An 18,151-nucleotide genomic window follows, 5' to 3' on the forward strand; every position below is an offset into this window, starting at 1 on the left:
AAACTTCTCTGTCTCATCCCCCATGATGGACTCTTTTGGCTGGGGAGGGACTGGGTCAGTTCTGGGGATCAAATGCAGGGTCTCAAGCATGCTGAGCCTGTGCTTTGACATTGAGCTGATGCCTCAACCCCCTGTTTAGGATTCTCAGCACCTTGTACCTCTCCTCCCTGGCATTTAGCATGGCTATTTGGCATTTATCATATGATTCTTTGATTTGCTGCCCCACCCTACCCCCAAACTCTGTGCAAGCAGAGACTGCTCTTGTTCAATATCTTTTATAAGCACAGTGTCCGGGACTCAGTAGGCACTCAAGAGGTAGACAACTGGATGAATTATTGTTCTCTAGGACTTGAAGGTGGTGAAAATGAAAGAAAGTATGCATGAGATGGGCAAAGATGTTGGCGAGGTTGATGGTGAAGCATGAGAACCAGGCCAGGAGTTCCTGAGGACCTGCAGTAGGGTGTGGGGTCTGGTTCGTGCCATCTTAGAATGGATAGCCTAAATGTCGCTGAGCTTATTTTTCATACCTGGCCTCTGAGGACCTTCAGGGGAGAAAGAAAATATGTCTTAGTGATTGATCAATGCCTGTACCCCCACTAAACTTTAGAACCACATCTGTTATGGTCTCTGCCTGTCACATTGGCACTTGTAGAATGTTTGTATGAGGTCCATGCCAAGGTGGGACCATCAGGGCACACGTGGAAGAGGAGTTAGAAGATGCAGGTGGTGAAGTGGGAGGAACTTGGGCAAATCGGAGCCCAGATGGGGATAGCAACCCTTCTCTTACCAGGCAGAGGGGGCAGGAGGCTTGTGAGCGCAGGCCATTAGTCTAGACTGTCTCAGATGGCTCTGCAAGTAGAGGGTGTCTAAAGGACAGTGCGGGCAGTGACTTGAGCCAATACTGCCGAGACTCAAATCCTGCTTCTGCCACTTCCCAGATGCAGGACTCCGGGAAATTGCCATGCCTCTCTGCATCTCTTGCCTCCTGTGCGGTATGGATGATGCCACCTACCCCAGTGTGAGGAGGAGGATAAAACACAGCCCTGTGTGGAAAGGCCTCAGCTCTCAGCCTGTGGATTGAGGTCATGACTGTCACCATTCTTGATGTTAGACCCAGAGTGGATCTCGGGAGCATCCCTCTCACCGTATGGGAGAGGAGAATCTAAATCCCAGAGAGAACCTCTCGAAGGCCAGAATGACAGTTAATGGCACAGCTGGGACAGGGTCCCCACTGTGTTCTTCCCCCTGTACCACCGCCAGTCTTGCCCTTCGAGCTGGGATTACCCTCTGCTTGCAGACAGCTCCCGTTGGTGCTAAGCAAAGCAGGGGTCTGAGTACAAGCTTGAGAAATGCATGTTAAGTGTTTGTAGCCTCTCAGAGATGGATTATTCCTCGGGTCCATGGGGTGGGCTTCCTGTTGGAAAGGTTGTCTACCCATAAGCAGTGTGCCTTCTGCTTGGTAGTTTTTATTTTTAATTAAAACATGAGAATGTGTTCCATGATCGCCACAGTTACCTTGGAGATCCAACAACATCCAATTACTTGGACACCAGAGGCAATTTGTTCCTTGAATTTGGCACTATGGGCCCATAAAACTAATCTGTTACCTATAATGCTGGCTATTTTTAATGGATTTAGTATCAGTTAATTATGTCTAAGTGTAATGGCATGATGTTAGATCAGTTTCAGTTAGCATCTTTAATCAGCAGTCAGAAGCCGGTGTGAGTAGGGCAGCTCACTGCAGGGTGGGTCATCTGTCCCTGGGTGGACAGCAGAATTCCTTAACTGTGGCTCCTCTCCACTGCTGCACTTAGAGCATGCAGCATCAGGAAGGGGGAGGGCACCTGGGAGCAGGCCTTGGGTCCTTGTTTTTGCTGCTGGCAGGCCTCTTAAATGTTAGGCACAGCACTGCAGATGGATTCCCTAGCAATTAAGAATTTCTTGGAAATAGGTCAGATGAACAAATTGGACATTTGCCACAGATGAACTTGTTGCTTGCCAAACAGTCCTCAGGCACTAAACTCCATATGGCTTTATATTGGCAGGGGGAGGCTGTAGGGTAAAAGGCTGCTGGCCCAGGGAAGTGGCAGGACACCCCACTGCTGAGCAAGTATAAGACTGTCCACTCCAGCCAGCCCACACCAAGTGGGCACTGGCCAGGTGTCCAGGAACCTTGCTGAGCCTCAATTTCCTCATCTGAGTATTAAGGGGGTTGGATCAGGATGGCAGTTCCAAAGGTTCCTGGGAACATGGTTTCTTTGGTAAATAAGCTCTCGGTGTTCACAAGGTACATTTAGCAAACCAGTTCAATTGTCTTTAACCTGATGTGGGTAAAGCCAATTAATGCTGTTTGCAATTGTTTCAGAAAAACATGGGTTGTAATGATTTGGGGAGGTTCTTTCTACTGGCATTATATTTTACATTTGTTTTGGGTAGATGGACTTTAGATATCTGCAGGGGAAAAATGGCCTGAGGATGTGTGTTAAGGGGAAAATGATGATAGTTATCCATGTTGATTTTCATTGAACAAGCCCTTCTTCAAATTTTATAAGGTGGCTTCATCAGAAAATGAGTCCTATGTTCAATTTAGGACCATTAGGAGGGGGCATATGGTGTTCTAAGGGATTCCCTTCCAGCCTGAGAGTTGTTAAGCTCTCCAGCAGGCTCAATGCTAGGTTTGCAGCTTTCCCAAGCAGAGAGGAATCCAGGACAGGCTTTCTGTTGGGCTCTGTGAGCGGACAGTGGGAATTATCCAAGAGACTTACATATTTTTTGTGACGTGAGACAAGACACTGTGGGGACTTGAGTTATTCAGTGGCTCAGATGCCAGGTGGTGTGATTGGTAACTGCTGAAGAAGACTCCACTCGGCCGTTGGAGGCAGCTGGGTAGCTAGTGGGTACATTGGGCAGAGGAGCTCTGGGTCAGCAGGACCCAGGTAAGCAATTGCAACTCTTCAGGGCTCAGCTTTTTATCTATATGGGAAAGAGACTTAAAATGGAGAAATTTCCAGGATCTTTCTAGCTCCAAACTCATGTGATTTTTATCAGTAAAAGTGTTTCAACTGATATTAGGTCCAAATCTTCCACATCTTCACCATGTTATCTAACTTCTCACATTAACCTTTCCCAGCAGTAAATGCTTTGAGAATATAAGTGGAGTTGAGTTGCATGTGAATTGGTATTACTGTGGCTAAGGCTACAGGGATGGCAGGGAATAAGTACCAGGAGGGACGTCGTCCATTGGGTTTTAGCTGGTTTTTTTGCCCAGCATGACAGAACACACCCACTGGCATCTTGTGTAATTTGGAATAAGGGTGTTTAAACTTCCCAATCTGTGTTCTACCCACCCAGAAGGCGGTCAATGCTCTGCCATCCTCACCCTTGTATAGAGGAGTGCCTTAAAAGGTCTCCCCAGCCTTAGGAGCCCAAGAGTTATTTTGAACATGCAGCTAGTTTGATGTGACACTTGTAAGCAAAGAATTCTGAAGAGCAGGAAGAAAACTGCTTTCCCAGCTGTGGGTTAGCTCTGCACCTGGCCCCCTGCAGATGTAAACTGCTGATTGTGCACCTGCTGCCTGATGGGTCATCCATTCCTGAACTATGAATTCCCTTTCTGCTCCTTTCTCTCGGGAAGTTCCCTCTTCCTGGTTACTCAGCAGCACCTTGGCAGTGGAGGAGGGGACAGGAGGGAGTTGAAGTCCTGATAATTTGGTCTTCAGCCAGTGTGATGATTAGTTTGAGCAACACTATTCTGGCTCTAACTTAGTGGGGGTGTGGTGTATGGGGAGGAGATGGGGTTCTGGGAGGGCTGCAATTGGACTTGGTTTCCTTCTGGGGAGGAGAGAGGATGTGGCTAAGGGACCCGGTCTTTGACAAGTCTCTTCTGCTTGTTCTCTACCCAGCCCCAGGATGAACACCTGAGCAACTTCTGCCGCCTGCTAGGGGTGGAGCACAACCAGATGGAGCACTGGCTATGCCATCGCAAGCTGGTCACCACCTCAGAGACCTACGTCAAGACCATGTCCCTGCAGCAGGTCATCAATGCACGCAATGCCCTGGCCAAACACATCTACGCCCAGCTGTTTGGCTGGATTGTGGAGCACATCAACAAGGCCCTGCACACCTCCATCAAGCAGCATTCCTTCATTGGGGTCCTGGACATCTATGGGTAGGCCTGCCACCTGTCCCCCCAGCTTTTGCTCCACCTGCTGGTCACCAGGGTCTTCCTGCTGGCATTTAAGGGCTAGCAAGGGACTTGAGAACTTCCTGATCTCAACTAGGGGAGCTTAAAATATGTGAGAGCATTTTTGTCTGTCATGATGAATAGTCACTACTGGTGTGAGGCCAAGGATGATTAGTGTATTTCAAGATAGAAGGCAGTCCCAAGGAAAAAATGGGCCTCATCAAAACACTAGTAGCAGTCGGTCACAGTGGCATACTCGTGTAATCCCAGTGTCTTGGGAGGCTGAGGCAGAGGAGGATCGATAGTTCAAAGCCAGCCTCAGCAACCAGTGAGACCCTGTGTCTAAATAAAACATAAAAATGGGCTGGAGATATGGCTCAGTGGTTAAGCGCCCCTGGGTTCAGTCCCCAGTACAAACAGAACACTAGTAGCTCCCCTGTTCTGAAATGATACATCTATTTTTACTGCTGGTCAACTGCGGCCCTGAGAGGGACATGAGTGGCCCATCATCATTCTGTAAGTTACTGTCAGGTTTTGTGTGTTGGTCATGTTTTATTTCAATCTGCCATTCAGCCTCACTGAGTATGTCACCAAAGTGATTTTAAAGGTGTGATTTTGCCCAGTGCTGTTGGGTGATCATCCTGGTGGACTACCTGGCTAATTGAAAGGACTGTTAATTACAGAGAGCGTTCTTGCTGGACCAGGCAGCATGGTGTGGTGGAAGTTGTGCTTGAGGAGCCATCAGGGGATTGGCTTTCTGTGTCAGTGTCATCATCAAGTAACTGAACGACACTCTATAGATCAGTCCATTTCTGGTCTTTAGTTTCTATAGCTTCCCATGAAGTTCTGAGGCACAGTATCTGGGGTTCTTTCCTGACCCATCTAGAATTCTTTGAAGTTGTATGAAGGGGTTGCAACCCTCCTTGCACTTATCTTCTGACCAGCATCCTGCTCTCTTTAAGCTAATAATAGATGAAATCCTCCTGGATCTGCAAATCCTAGAAGTCATGGCTTCTGCCTTAAAATAGAAGTCCAGACCCATAGAAGTGCAGCGTCATCAGAACAGCGCTGCTCTAGCAAAGCACTGCTTAGTGGGCTGAAACTCAGCTGGGACGTGCCTTGTGGTGAGGTTGGAGTCGAGAATCCTCACTTAAAGCAGCTTTTTTCCTATGCCTTTGCTCTCCCAATTACATTTGATTTTGCTGTTGATCATTGGGATTCTCATTTTGAACGATGCCATATGTATGGTGGAAGAAGAATGAAACCTGATGTCTGGCCTCGCAGAGTCCTCGGGAATAGGCTGCAGAGTTGTGTGCACTAGCTTAGTAATGCAAGAGGTGTCAGAAGGAATTGTAGAATGATCCATTTGAAGATTTGGACACTTAGCAGCTTGAAGGCCAGTGAGGGCACACTTGTTTGCCTAGTCAGGTAAAGCTTTACCCAGAAGGTGAAGTTTGAACTGGTTCCTTGAAAGGAGGAGTCCTGGTAGAATGTGGGAAGTTGGGGAGGCACCTTTGGGAATGGGAGGAAGAAGCAAGGTGTGAAGAGAACCTTGAGGCTGATGAGGGGCAAAGAGTGGAGAAGGATCCTCAGGAGGGAGGTGGGGGCATGCGTCCTCTCACAGACCCTCCTGGGTTTCAGCAGAGTGACGGGCAGGCCCCTTCCCCTTCTGGCCAGTGGAGTGCCTGCTTTTTGCTCAGTATTTCCAGTTGCACTTGTTGAGAGCACGAAACGGCCTGCGTGGTCTGGGAACTTACTATATAGATGTTGGTGATTGATTCTGTTTTATTCTACCTCAAATATTTTCAGGTCATTACATTTCCCAAGCCACTGACCTTTAGTGTTACCTTCCCAAGGAAGACCTGAAGAAACCCAGGCCTCACTGTCTAACCTGATGCCCTTTATCTGCCTGTGCAAGAATCTTAATTTTATTGAAGCTTTGGTTCAGAAAGATTAGCCTGCAAACTCATTAATAGCCTGTTTAAAAAAAAAAAATTATGACTTTGATTGTAGTGATACGTAAAATGTTGTGCCTGAGTTCTATTGTATTATGTATTTTCCTAACAGTGCCTTGAATTTAAATAGACTATTGCTCCCTTCCCAGGAATTCCCAGTGACAGCCTGCCCAGTGGTAAGAAGCCTCTGGAAGTTAAGCTCCTTGGCCTGCTGAGTATGCATTTGTCAGCTGGGCTTATGCAAGCTAGGATTTTGTGCTTATTTTTGTTAAATTTTTACAATTGAATTTATTTTCCCTAAGCTCCCATGACTGCCCAAAGAAGAGATTTAGAGACAGATTGCAGGGAGGGTTTGTGGTTTGAAAGGTACAGTTGTCAGTAGTTGGGGTGACAATCCAGAGGGCCCAACCTCCTAGTTCTAGTGTCAGCTCCTGGACTGTGTGTCTCCCTCATACAGGAGCAGCCTGTGGGCTCCTTGGCGAGTATCCAACAGCTTCACAGAGCAGGTCCCAACACAGGCCACATGCATGCAGCCCCTGATGAGCACTCCAGGGAACTTTTCTACACTTACTGTTTCCTTCCAGACATACTATGGTGTTTTCCCTTTTATAAATCCTTGTCCTATCTCAGGAGCTTCCTTTTTTTCTTTTTCTAACTGCATTATGAAATGATTCATTCTCCTCTTGGAGAAAAGTAATAGTTATGCATGGGTCTCCATGTCTCAGTGCTGAACTTGCACCCTACAGGCAGAAGAAAGAGTGAAATATGAGCTGGGTTAGGGTTAAGCCAGCTGTCTCCCTGGGCCTCTGGATGCTGGGAAAGCCCCTCCAAGCTTTCCCTAAGTGCACATGCACTCACTCCTCAGCAGCTTGGTCTGCCAGGAAGTTTTTGCATCCACATGGTTGGCTCCAGGCTCATTCTCCTGGTCAGAGGGTTATGTGATGAATGCCCAGGAAATTAAAACCACTTGGCCACAGACACACAGGTGGATTGAGTCTAGACACACTGTTGATGTTCTCTCAGGTCAGTGACATCATTTTTTAATCTGGGAGATAATGAATATTTGGTGGAAACTTGGGATAAAGCCATGAACTATCCACTGTCATTTCCTTGCTCCAGTTATGGTGTATGTCCTGCCTTCCTTTGGACTTGAGACACCTTCCAGAGATCCACTGAATTTGTCTTGTTTTCTTTAATGTGATGATGACTTGCTACCGTACCCGTTGCCCTGTGTACCCTCCTCCCTCCTATTTCAAGCTTATTCCAGTCGTTGGACTTTCTCAACACCTGTGGGAAATGATGCTCTCTAAGGAGCATCTCTCCTCCCTGGCATCAGGAAACTCTAGCACTGTTTTTATTTAATTTGCAGTACTGGGCATTGAACCCGAGAGTGCTCTGCCACTGAGCTATACCCCCGGCTCTTTTTATTTTGAGGCAGGCTTGCTAGGTTGCTAAGCTGCCTCTGCAGGATGATGGTGAACCCTCTGCTCACAGGCCCTCCTAGGCCATCCAGACACCCAGCATCCTGGTGTAAGGACTGCTTGCCTTCATGATGTTCCTCTGTCCCAGCTCCAAAAGTGCAAAGCAAGCAATGCCCAGAGCACTTCAGCAAACCCAAGTCAAGCTGTTCCCCTTAACGAAGGGTCTGTGCAGCTTGCCTTGGGGTATTTCTTTCCAGGCAGGGGATGGAGATTAATAGAGGAGAGCCTGGCAGCTTTTGGCTGGGGCTTGCTTTTCAGGTTGCATAAACCTGTTTGCCTCTATGGGCCTGATTAATTGTAACCTTTTCTTTCTCTTGCCTTCTTGAGGCAATGAGAAATGCATGTCTATGTTTTGGGGAGAACAAACATTGGTCTTTGACTTCAGCCTTCAAAATGCCAAGCTAGTGTGGGATTTGGCTATGGCCAGCGGGTCTTGCTGAGAACAATTGCCTAGGAGACCTCTGGAGCAACACAGGATGTGATAGATTCATGTGTCCTGTAGAGACATAGTGGGAAGAGGTTGGGAGGAGGAAGCAGGGAAGTGTAGGCTCTAGGAATTGGGAAATGGATTTTGCTGTGATTTTTATATGCTTCTCTGTCATGTGTTATTTTATCATGTACTTTACAATGCAAAAGTAATATCCAACTTTTTTTTTGGGGGGGGGGATTGGGGATTGAACCCAGGGTCAATTAACCACTGAGTCATATTCCAAGCCTTTTGTTTTTTGAGACTGGTCTCCCTAAGTACTTAGGACCTCAGTAAGTTGCGAAGGCCGGGTGAACTCATGATCCTCCTGCCTCAGCCTCCCAAGTTGCTGGGATTACAGGTGTGAGCCACGATATCCACCCAGCTTATTTAGTGCTTTTTAATATTTTTAAAAATATAATTGTAAACATAAAATTGACTATCTTAAACATTTTTTAATTGTATAGTTCAGCACTATTAAGTTTATTCACATTGTTGGGGAAGTTCCCCCAAATTTTTGTTTTGCCCAGCTAAAGCTCTGTACCCACAAAACAATTCATTTCTCCCTTTCCCAGTCCTCTGGCAGCCACCATTCTCCTCTGTTTGACTATTTTGGATATCGCATGTGAGATTACCTTGTATTTTTCTTAGTGATTGGTTTCACTTAGCACAGTGTCCTCCAGGTTCATCCATGTTGTAGTATGTGACAGGCTTTATTTGTAAAGGCTGAATGATTTCCCATTTTTTGGTAACAGTTTGTGTATTCATTCTTTCACTGATGGACATTTGGATTGTTCACATCTCTAGGCTTTTTTAAATAATGCTGTAGGGAACCTGGGTGTGCAAAAATCTCATCAGGGTCCTGATTTAATTCTGCTCGATGTATACCTACAAGTTGGATTGCTGAGTTACATGGCAATTCTGCTTTTACTAATTTGAGCCATTTCCATATTGTTTTCCATAATGATTCCACCATTTAACATACCCAACTGTACAGAAGGATTTTACAATATCAGTTGAAAAGTCAACAATCGTCACCAGCACCAGTTATTTTCTGGATTTCTTTGCCTAGTAGTCACCCTAATGGGGTGAGGTAGTATGCAATGGTGGTTTGATTTGCCTTTTTTCTAGTGAGTAATGATGTTAGTTATCTTGTACCTCTTGGGTATTTCTATATCTAATATGAAGAACTATCTACTCAAGTTATTTTGCCCATTTTCAAAATTAGGTGGTTCTTGTTGAGTATTATGAGTTTTCTGCATATTCTGGATATCAGCCTGTTACTGAAAAAAGACTTGTAAGTATTTTCCATTCCATAGATTGACTAAGGATGTATTGTAAGTAAATTGCTTAGATTCACTGTTGGTCTTCATTTTGATGGAAGAAAATATTCTTTCTTTGGTTTGCATTGTTTTCTTGGTTCTACTGTCCAAAACAAACTTACAGATAATTTTATAGCCCCAGTATAGTTTTTCAGAAAAGGGTCACCTAGCTTCTCCCTGGTCAGCATGAAAAAGTGTCTAAAGGAAATACAGGGGAAGAAGTTCAGTGACCGTCTTTGCCCTCTAACCCATGGACAGTGGCCGAGAAGCTCTCTGGGATTTTCTTTTTCAGGGTGGACAGCATGGCTGATCCTAGTGTTATTTGAAACTATTGGATTCACCCAGGACACTCTCTCAGCCTTAGAGGGGAGCCTTAAAACTCAAAGTGCTCCAAAACAATCTCAGCCTTCCGAGTTTCTCTGAGGCAGCCAACCCTTTGGAATGCGGCCCTCCTTCATGCTTCTAAGGCTCAGATTAAGTTCCATTTTCTTGTCCATGCCGGCAACTCCTTCCACAACCTCGATTGCCTCTAAAAGCCTAAAGCAAATAAAGTTTAGACTCTGTCAAGAGGTTCTCATATGCTGGCTTCCTATCTTCCCAGTTGCTTTTTTCCAGCAAGAATCATGACTTGCTGTTCTTTGCAGGTCTCAGTTCTTGGAACAGTTGGCTGGGAGAGGATGACCAGAGCGTAGGCATTTTCCTCTCCCACTTCAGAGCTCCAGGAATAAAGAGGGGCCAAGAATTAGAAGCACGTGGCAAATGGGGCAGATGGAGGTCCTTGAGAAGACCAGTTATTCTTGGCCTTGGGTGTGAGTGGTCCCTTGAACTGTGTTCTTTCTGTCTCTTGTGGGGAGGGGACATATGGGCTCAGAAAGAAGTACATGGGTAGAATTTAAGTCCTCCTGTTTGAAGGTGCAACCAACAACCCAAGTTTGAGGAAAGCTCACTAATATCCTGCAAGGTCCCCTGTGAGGATTATGAGCTTCTGGATGGAAAGGAACCTTGCAGGGATGTTTGGATCACCTCTCTGGTCCCAGTACACCGAGGTCCAGTTTTTACCGGCTAGTCTAGAGTCAATTTCCCTGTCATTTTTCCTGCATGACTTTTATCCTTTGGTGGAAGTCCTCCCCTGTGAATCCTGTGTTCCATGTGTTTACATTCTACCAAAGGCAAAATGCTAGGGAGTGCTCTTTGGAACCTGGATAGGCTGAGCTTTGGTTCCTTTGCCCTGCGCTCTTCTGGGACAGCTCTTCTGCCCCACCCGGAAGCTTCATGCTGTGTCACTGCTGACTGCCCAGGTTCTGGAGCTGGGGATTCACGGAGGGGAATAATTAACTCCGGGTGGCTAGTCAACATCTTAACTGCACTTTGCAACAGTTAAGGTGTCATTTTTAGAGGTGTTTGGGCCTTGGCTACACTGAAAATTGCAGTACAATGAGAAGGAAATTGTTGACTTTTCAACTGATATTTTAAAGATAGAAAGAAATGAAAGCAGGGTGATCCTTGTCCCTCCAGCCGTGTAGATGCCACATCCTGGTCTTATGTTTTGAACTTCCCTCACCCACGGATTCTGGTCTATATATTCTCCACATTGATCTTACAAGGGAAATCCAATTTCTCTAGTATATAAATTTCCTTGTGACATTTTAATGCTGTGAATTATAAATTGGTCCATTGTGATTATTTTAAAAAGTCATCTGTGGATGGGAAGGATTACTCCAAATATAATTTCATGGCAGAGAGGAAGTTGCCCTGTCTCCCTCACTGGGGCTTTCTGAGCTCAGTCCTCTTAGTCATGTTCCAAGCTCCCTGAGCCCCTCATCTATCTCTGGCCCTCCGGCATTGCAGCAATTACACTAGATGGCGGAGGAATGGTTACCAGATAATATCTTAGAAATGGCTGAAATTAGCTCATAATATTGCTATCTCAAATTAATGAGAATGTTCTTCATGGCGTACAACCAATGTAAACCTTAAATGAGCAATATTTAAATCTTTTTTTTTTTTTATCTGTGGAGCTCAGGAGGAGCTCTGCCAGCACGTCCCGTTGCCGCTATTGAGCCAATTGCTGGGGTGGCTTTTTTTTTTTTTTAATCTTTGGATTTTATTAAATCTCCTTTGGTCTCGACTATCATTAGTAGTCTTTCTTGGGATGGTGGGGAGGAGGGAATGAGGTTCTAAATGACATAATTCAGTCTGTAGGACTATCCCGTGGGCTGGGAGGGCCGCACTCCAGGATAATGACTGAGCGACACCGCACTTTTCTGCCTGCTCTGGATCACACAGAGGTGGCCTCCTTCATCCTAGCATGGACTTGCATCTTTGATCTTGTTTTATTAACCTAGAATTATTTCTCCCACACAGGCATGGCCAAAGGCTGTACTTTAATGCGGTTGTCTCCAACCAGTTGACTTCTTTGATCTCGAGATGACTTCCTGCTTATCCGTGTCTTATACCTTAGTGGGGAGGTGGGCGTGGGAAGCCTAAAGCTTTGTAGGCACTGACTCAGGCCTGTTGGGTGATGAATCTATTTTTGGTGGTCCCTCTGTATCGATTGCCATCTCCCCGCCACCATCATCACTAACCTCATCTGGGGAAGCATGTGAGCATTTCTGTTTGAAAGTAGTACTTGGGGAAGACACTGTGTTAACATTGAGAGAATTTGATATTGAGGAATGGGGAGGGGTGGAGACATAATGCCGTAGGCTGCATGGGCCTGTGCCTCAGGCCCCTATTGGTGGTATCACTGTCTGTCCCTCCCACAGTGTCTCAAAAACCTCCCCTTCTGGGAACTTTTCCTTGTCCTCAGCTCCTGTTATTTTTTTTTTTTTTTTTTTGAGGGGGATGGGGGATGCTAGGAATTAAACTCGGTTTTATGTCTGCTTTCCCTAAATTTTCCCACTATCAGTAATTTTCTAGTTATGGAAATAGCTGTCTAGTTTCCCTAACTTATGGAGGTTCCCTGTAGTGCTGATGTCTCTAACAGTGACCTCTGAGCCTTGGAGCAGAAATGGGAATTCAGTGCTGGCCTTAGGGTTGAACTGGCGTGGTATAGATGGTGAGGGTAATCTTGTTGAATTCCTGGTGAATTTTTTTTTTTTTTTCCGTAAACAGAGGTGTCTTTTTCCTTTGTACTTACCACTTTCTCTTCTGCAGGTTTGAAACTTTTGAGGTCAACAGCTTCGAGCAGTTTTGTATCAACTATGCCAATGAGAAACTCCAGCAGCAGTTCAACTCGGTAAGTGGGGTTCAATAGCAGGGGGCCAGGGCTGGGGATGGCAGAGGCCTGGCTGTCTCATTCTGGAGCAAAGCCCAAATCGCTTCTCTTCCATCTGAGGTCCATGGGTCCCAGCAGTGCCCTGATCTCCTCTTGGTTTCCTGGAGGAGCCCCCAGCTTTCCAAAGTGGCTGTGCACTCCTGCAGGGTGGAGGTGACGTGGGAAGCTTTTGACAGTTGATGTTTGTCTCCTTAGCTTTGATTCCCACTCCTCTGATCCTGGGCTTCTAGAGCATTTAAGAAAATGCAGGCTAGGTATGGGTGACTTCTTGTGATTGGTTGGGTAGCGACACAACTGATCATTTAACTATACTACGGTAGGTGTCACATTTCTCTGTGGGAAATCATCGAACTTTTCTGTTTTGCAGTCATGACTGTGACTTAGTGCCCCAACCTTTTCTGGCAGTGACCTGCCATTTTCTAGGAACCAGAACTCACCTGAGTGTTTAAGGGAGATTCATGTCAAGGTGTGTCTTCATTTTGCTCACCTTGACCTTTTACTTCTTGGCCTAGCATGTGTTCAAACTGGAGCAAGAAGAATATATGAAGGAGCAGATCCCTTGGACCTTGATTGACTTTTATGATAACCAACCTTGCATCGACCTCATAGAGGCTAAGTTGGGTATCTTGGACCTCTTGGATGAAGAATGTAAGGTAAAACTGATGTGCTGTCATCGAACTGGCTCAATTCTAGACTTGAGGCATGGGTCAGAGGACAGTTGTGTGGGATAAGGGAGCATGTGAGATCTTAACACTGTACTGTAATGGGTAATTTATCTGGTCTTAGTGTTCTAGAAAGTGTTCATATCCATTCTGCATGTTCTAGAAAAAGTGTTCATATCCATTCTGCATGTGACTAGTGGGTGTCACCACCATGGTAAACACAGTAGGTGGTAGAGAATAGTGTGATGTGGTGGTATGGATTTTTGCCCAGCATCCCGACTCGGCTGTGGCCTTCAACAGGATTTGGTGCCTCAGATGTCCTAGATGCCAAGGAAAAAACTCCAAATCTAGACAGGTGTGCCCAAAGAGTAAGGACATAAAAGGCAGTTTGATCTTTAAGGTGTTAACATGGCTTGTGAGTGATAGCTTTGCATGATGTAGTATCAGGCCAGATCCTTAGATAGCCCCATGTGATTAAGTTTACTCTGTCCAGTTTTGGGGGGAAAGTTGTCACCAGCAGGTAGAGCACCTGGCAACTTTGGGAACAGAGTAAGGTGACCTGACTTTTATCACTTGCATTATTTCTTTGGCTTCTAGTTCCTGCTTTGAATAGATGGGGGTTGGATTTGATGATCTGGATTTCTTCCAGTTTTGTGCTTGACTGATAAGGAGGTAGATACATACTCCTCCTCCCAGTGATGAAAACTAATTGAAAGATGTGGAAGCCACATGGGGCTTGGAATGGAACAGGAAGAACCCCACTGCTTGGACGTTCTGGTCCTCGACATCTTTACCATGAAGGAAGGAGTGTGCCTCAGTAATTGGAGGAGGAGCTGACCTTCCAGAGGAGCGCTCCTCATTTCCTCACCTTTGAAATTGAAAGATAAACAAAATGGTAGAAGTCAGTGTAAGACATACTGACCCCTACAGCTGGCACATTCTTATCCCCTATCATTTTCCAGCATCTCTCTGGAGATGTGGGCTCCATTGTCAGTGTCAAAGCAGGGATCATTTCTCAGTATGTCAGGTGTTTGTCTGGGTTCACCCAACCTGAGAGTTGCGATTAAGGTAGAACAATTGTCCCTGGATTGAGTGGCACTGACTGAATGGCTGGAGTCACAGCTCAGGCCCTCCTGTTTCCCTCCTGCTGTTGATGCTCACAGACTCTCCTGGTTCAGTGTCCCCTACCAACAGCCCTCTTCCTAAGCTCGGCCAGGAGCATGCTCCCTTCCTCAGTCTCTCTGGAGATTCCTGTCAGTGGCCATCTCCTCCAGCTCCACACCTCCAACCCAAAGGCATCCCGGGGTCCTGTGTCCAGCCCAGGCCTCTGGAGGTACTGGGCCGAGGTAGATCTTCAGCCTTGCTTTAGGCCATTTCCAGCTCTCAACTCTCTTCCCTTATGGTGAAGGTGAAAGTCGTGCACAACTGAGGGCAGTTACCCCTATACGGGTGGACCTGGTTCTGTGATGAAGAGTTTAATGAAGCGGGCCCCAGGGCATGGTCTCCCCATTTACTCACAGCCTCTCACCAAAATCAGGGCTTCAGGATGGCCTGTTCTGCAACTTAGCAGCTGCCTAAAGATTTACCCTGCCCCTACTGCAAGCTAATGGGTTTGCTTTGGTTTATCCTTTGAAGATCTGATGGGAGTGTTAAACCAGGGCAGTGGGAACACTGTCCCCAGTGCACAGACAGGTGTGGTGTCAGATGGACAGAAACCTCAGACTGCTGTCCAAAGGTGGGACACAAGCCCCTGGAAAGGCTGGAGCAGTGCTGGGCTGGAAACGGCGGCTTCTGGGAGTGGGGTGAGTAGGCAGCAGTTGGTGGGAACAGCAGTGGTTCAGGAAAATAGGCCCACAGTCCAGGCCGTGTCCAGCACCCAGACTTCTGCACTGCAGCACGGGATATGTCCAAAGGGCACCCTCACCCTCCTATCTTGTTTCCTTTCTGTATACGTGCCACCTGGGGCATCATGTTGGGAAAGGAAAATAAGCCTGTATTTCAAATTCTTGCCACTGTTTTTTCATCAAACACCAAAATGTTTTGCACAGCTACTAGATGTCTCATTGGGAGGGAAAAGCTCATGGGAGAGGAGGGAAGGGATCTTAGGGAAGAGCGATGAGATCATGTTGGGGGGCCCTAGGCTCCAGTGAGCCGGGGGACTAGGAAGTCTGCATGCAGGGCCAGCATTTGGAGTCTGTGGGAGGGGTCTGGACCACAGTCCAAGGACAGCAAGAGTCACAGCTGAATAGCATTAAGGGCAGTTTGGGTGCCCGGCCCTGAGCTCTGCAGCCACTGTGATCTACCTGAGGCTGCTTGGACGGTTTGCAGAAAGCCTACGTTTCCTCCTCATGGAGCTGGTGGGAGCTTGGAGTGTCGGGATGCTGGATAGAGTACTGTGGATGTGACACACTTAACCTCACTGGTGACCACGGTCACCGGTGTTGCTAGAGAGATGAGATGAACACCAAATAAAGAAATGAGACAAAAGCCCATGATGAGGGAACTTTTTGTACCAGATTTAATTGCTCTGGGAATTCTGGATGATGGAGAATAATCTGATGCAGCTTCTAGTAACAGGTGGCTTTAAAGCCAGCAGATGTTATTGTATTTGTCAAAACTCATGCAGTTGAACCCTTTAAAAGCAAGCATTTTACTGTATGGAAACTGTACTGTATTAAGTGACTTTTAAAAGGCAGTGGGCCTGCTGGGCCCTTCTGGAAGTGCCATGGCTGTGAGCCTGAGCAGGTGAGGATTTCCCGTGGAATTGGTCACAGCTGGGCAACTTGGCTTCTCTCAGGACTGATCCTGTTTGACTAAGAGCCACTTTAGACAGGTCCCTTTCTTCCTCCTAAGATCCTCTGCAGAATGAGAATGAGGTCACACTTAAAGAATCTTCTCTGGCCCCTGGATGACAGCACTAAGCCAAGTGAGGCTTGGACTGGTAGTGTGAAGCCACCCGCATAAAAATCACTCTGGAGGAGATGAGCAGGGGCCAGGTCTGAGCTGGGGCTTCAGTGGACATGAGCTGGCTGCAGACTTAAAGGGGCAGCTCACAGGTCCTCCCCAGGCCTGTGACGTGTGCCAGGACCTGCAGGGAGGCATAGGGACCAGAACATGAAGGCACTTGGGTTCCTTCACCAGAAATAAAACCAGCATCTTCAGCTTAGCGACGAGACCTCGAGCAAGTCACAAACCACAGCTGTCCCTCAGTTGTCCAAGGGGGGAGGCAGAAAAGGGGGTGTGTGCTCCCAGGAAATGCTCATTTCCAGGCTGCTGTGAGCACAACTCACCTGCACCAATGGGATGCACTTTAAGGCTGCCTCAAGGTCCTCTCCTAAATGGATTCAGACTGGGTATTTCCTGCCCTCCACTATCCTGTCCATTGTCTCCTCCCTCTACGGGGGACAAGCTAGTGTGTGCTGTTAGGATATGAGACTTTAGTGCTTGCTTTCCTCATGGGTGACATATTTGCATTTTAGCAGGAATCTTCTGGAAATACCTTAAGCTCTGGGAGCAATGGTGATAAGTAAAAGTGCAGATTGCTGCCGCAGGCCAGAGGTGTGTGTTTGGGGGGGGTCCCCAAAAGCAGATCCAATAGGGGAAGCAGGCTCTTCCCTCTCTGCCCTGTGAGACTAGGATTCTTCCATTTCATGGAGCCCAGTCCAGCCCCGCCTGAAGAAGCTATTGTACCATTTTTATGACTCCACAGTGACATCAGGCTAAAGGCAGTGGGGCCACTGCACTGCCTTCTGTTTGCTCATCCAGGGACAGCTTGCTGTCAAGGACATTTACTCTGTCCAGATCAAGGGTTCAGGGTTTCTTCAATGGCCCCAAAGCTCCCCTAAGTGAAGATGGAGGAGGAGCCTGGGGCAAGGAGGCAGAAGATGTGAACTTCCTGGGAGGACAGGGCTTTGAGGAACTTGGCAGTAAAAAAGCCACCTCCAGTGTCTTGGAATGAGCCGTCCCAAGGGATTTGTCAGACAGAGGCCAACCTTCAGTAATTGAAGGTGAGGATGTGAAGATGGAGGCTTTGACCTCCTTCCTAGAGGCCTGGCTGAGAGGAGCTGTAGGCAGAGGTGGGTGGGATGCTGGCCTGCAGGGCAGGAGGGTGGGGAGGCTATGGATGCAGATGTGCTTCTGGATGTTTGAGCAGGAGATTGTGATTTCCTGCTTGACAACCTCCATTTCCCTGTGAAAAAGGAAACAGGGAATGTGCCTAGAGGAGGTAGGTCAGAAACTGCGGAGGATGGAAAAAGCAGGCACGAGAATATCTGAGTGCACAGGTGTTTGCTGAGGTCAAGGACTGTAAATGAGATTGAGGGGTCATCAAGGTCATCTCCCTGCTTGGATGTGGGAGCAGCATCTTAATCCCCAGAAGTGAGTCTCAGTGAAGCCTGGTCCTAGTTTCTGGCAGCAGTGTTGGTGAAGGGAGGGTGAGTTGATGTGTGGCTTGTTCCAGCCTCGGGGTGAGGAGATGGAGTTGAGGGATGCTTGAGCTCTCTGCATTTGGTGCTCTGCGGAGCATGGGGTGGGGTGTGGTATTGAGAGGCTGCCTGCAGGGTGCAGAGGGAGGGAGTCACCTCCTCCTCAGAGTTATTAGAACTGCAGAGTCCTAGACCCAGCTGGGCTTCTGTGATGGCCAGGAGGGAGCAGAAATTCTCCTCAAAGAGCCTGAGGATCCAGAGGTCCTGTGATGCAGTGGTGAGATGAGAGGTCAGCAGGAGTAGGAGGTGCCAGGAAATGAGAGGTACGGGATGGAATGAGAAAGTGGTGGGGGAGGCAGTCATTGGTGGCAGTGGCCCAGG

At 47.2% G+C, this 18,151-nt stretch overlaps 1 protein-coding gene across 6 annotated transcripts in view; it reads left to right on the forward strand.

Annotated features, from left to right (window-relative positions):
* Myo5b (myosin VB) overlaps nucleotides 1-18,151 on the forward strand; it is a 302,556-nt gene that overhangs the window by 181,109 nt on the left and 103,296 nt on the right. For all 6 annotated transcript variants that reach the window (XM_048806229.1, XM_048806230.1, XM_015482386.2 and 3 more), the window contains 3 exons: nucleotides 3,903-4,168; nucleotides 12,564-12,645; nucleotides 13,197-13,337. In XM_048806229.1, coding sequence (XP_048662186.1) covers nucleotides 3,903-4,168; nucleotides 12,564-12,645; nucleotides 13,197-13,337 — 489 coding nt within the window. The remainder of the gene's footprint in view (nucleotides 1-3,902; nucleotides 4,169-12,563; nucleotides 12,646-13,196; nucleotides 13,338-18,151) is intronic.

Source organism: Marmota marmota, unplaced genomic scaffold (genome assembly GCF_001458135.2).
Source record: "Marmota marmota marmota unplaced genomic scaffold, marMar, whole genome shotgun sequence".
NCBI lineage: Eukaryota > Metazoa > Chordata > Mammalia > Rodentia > Sciuridae > Marmota > Marmota marmota.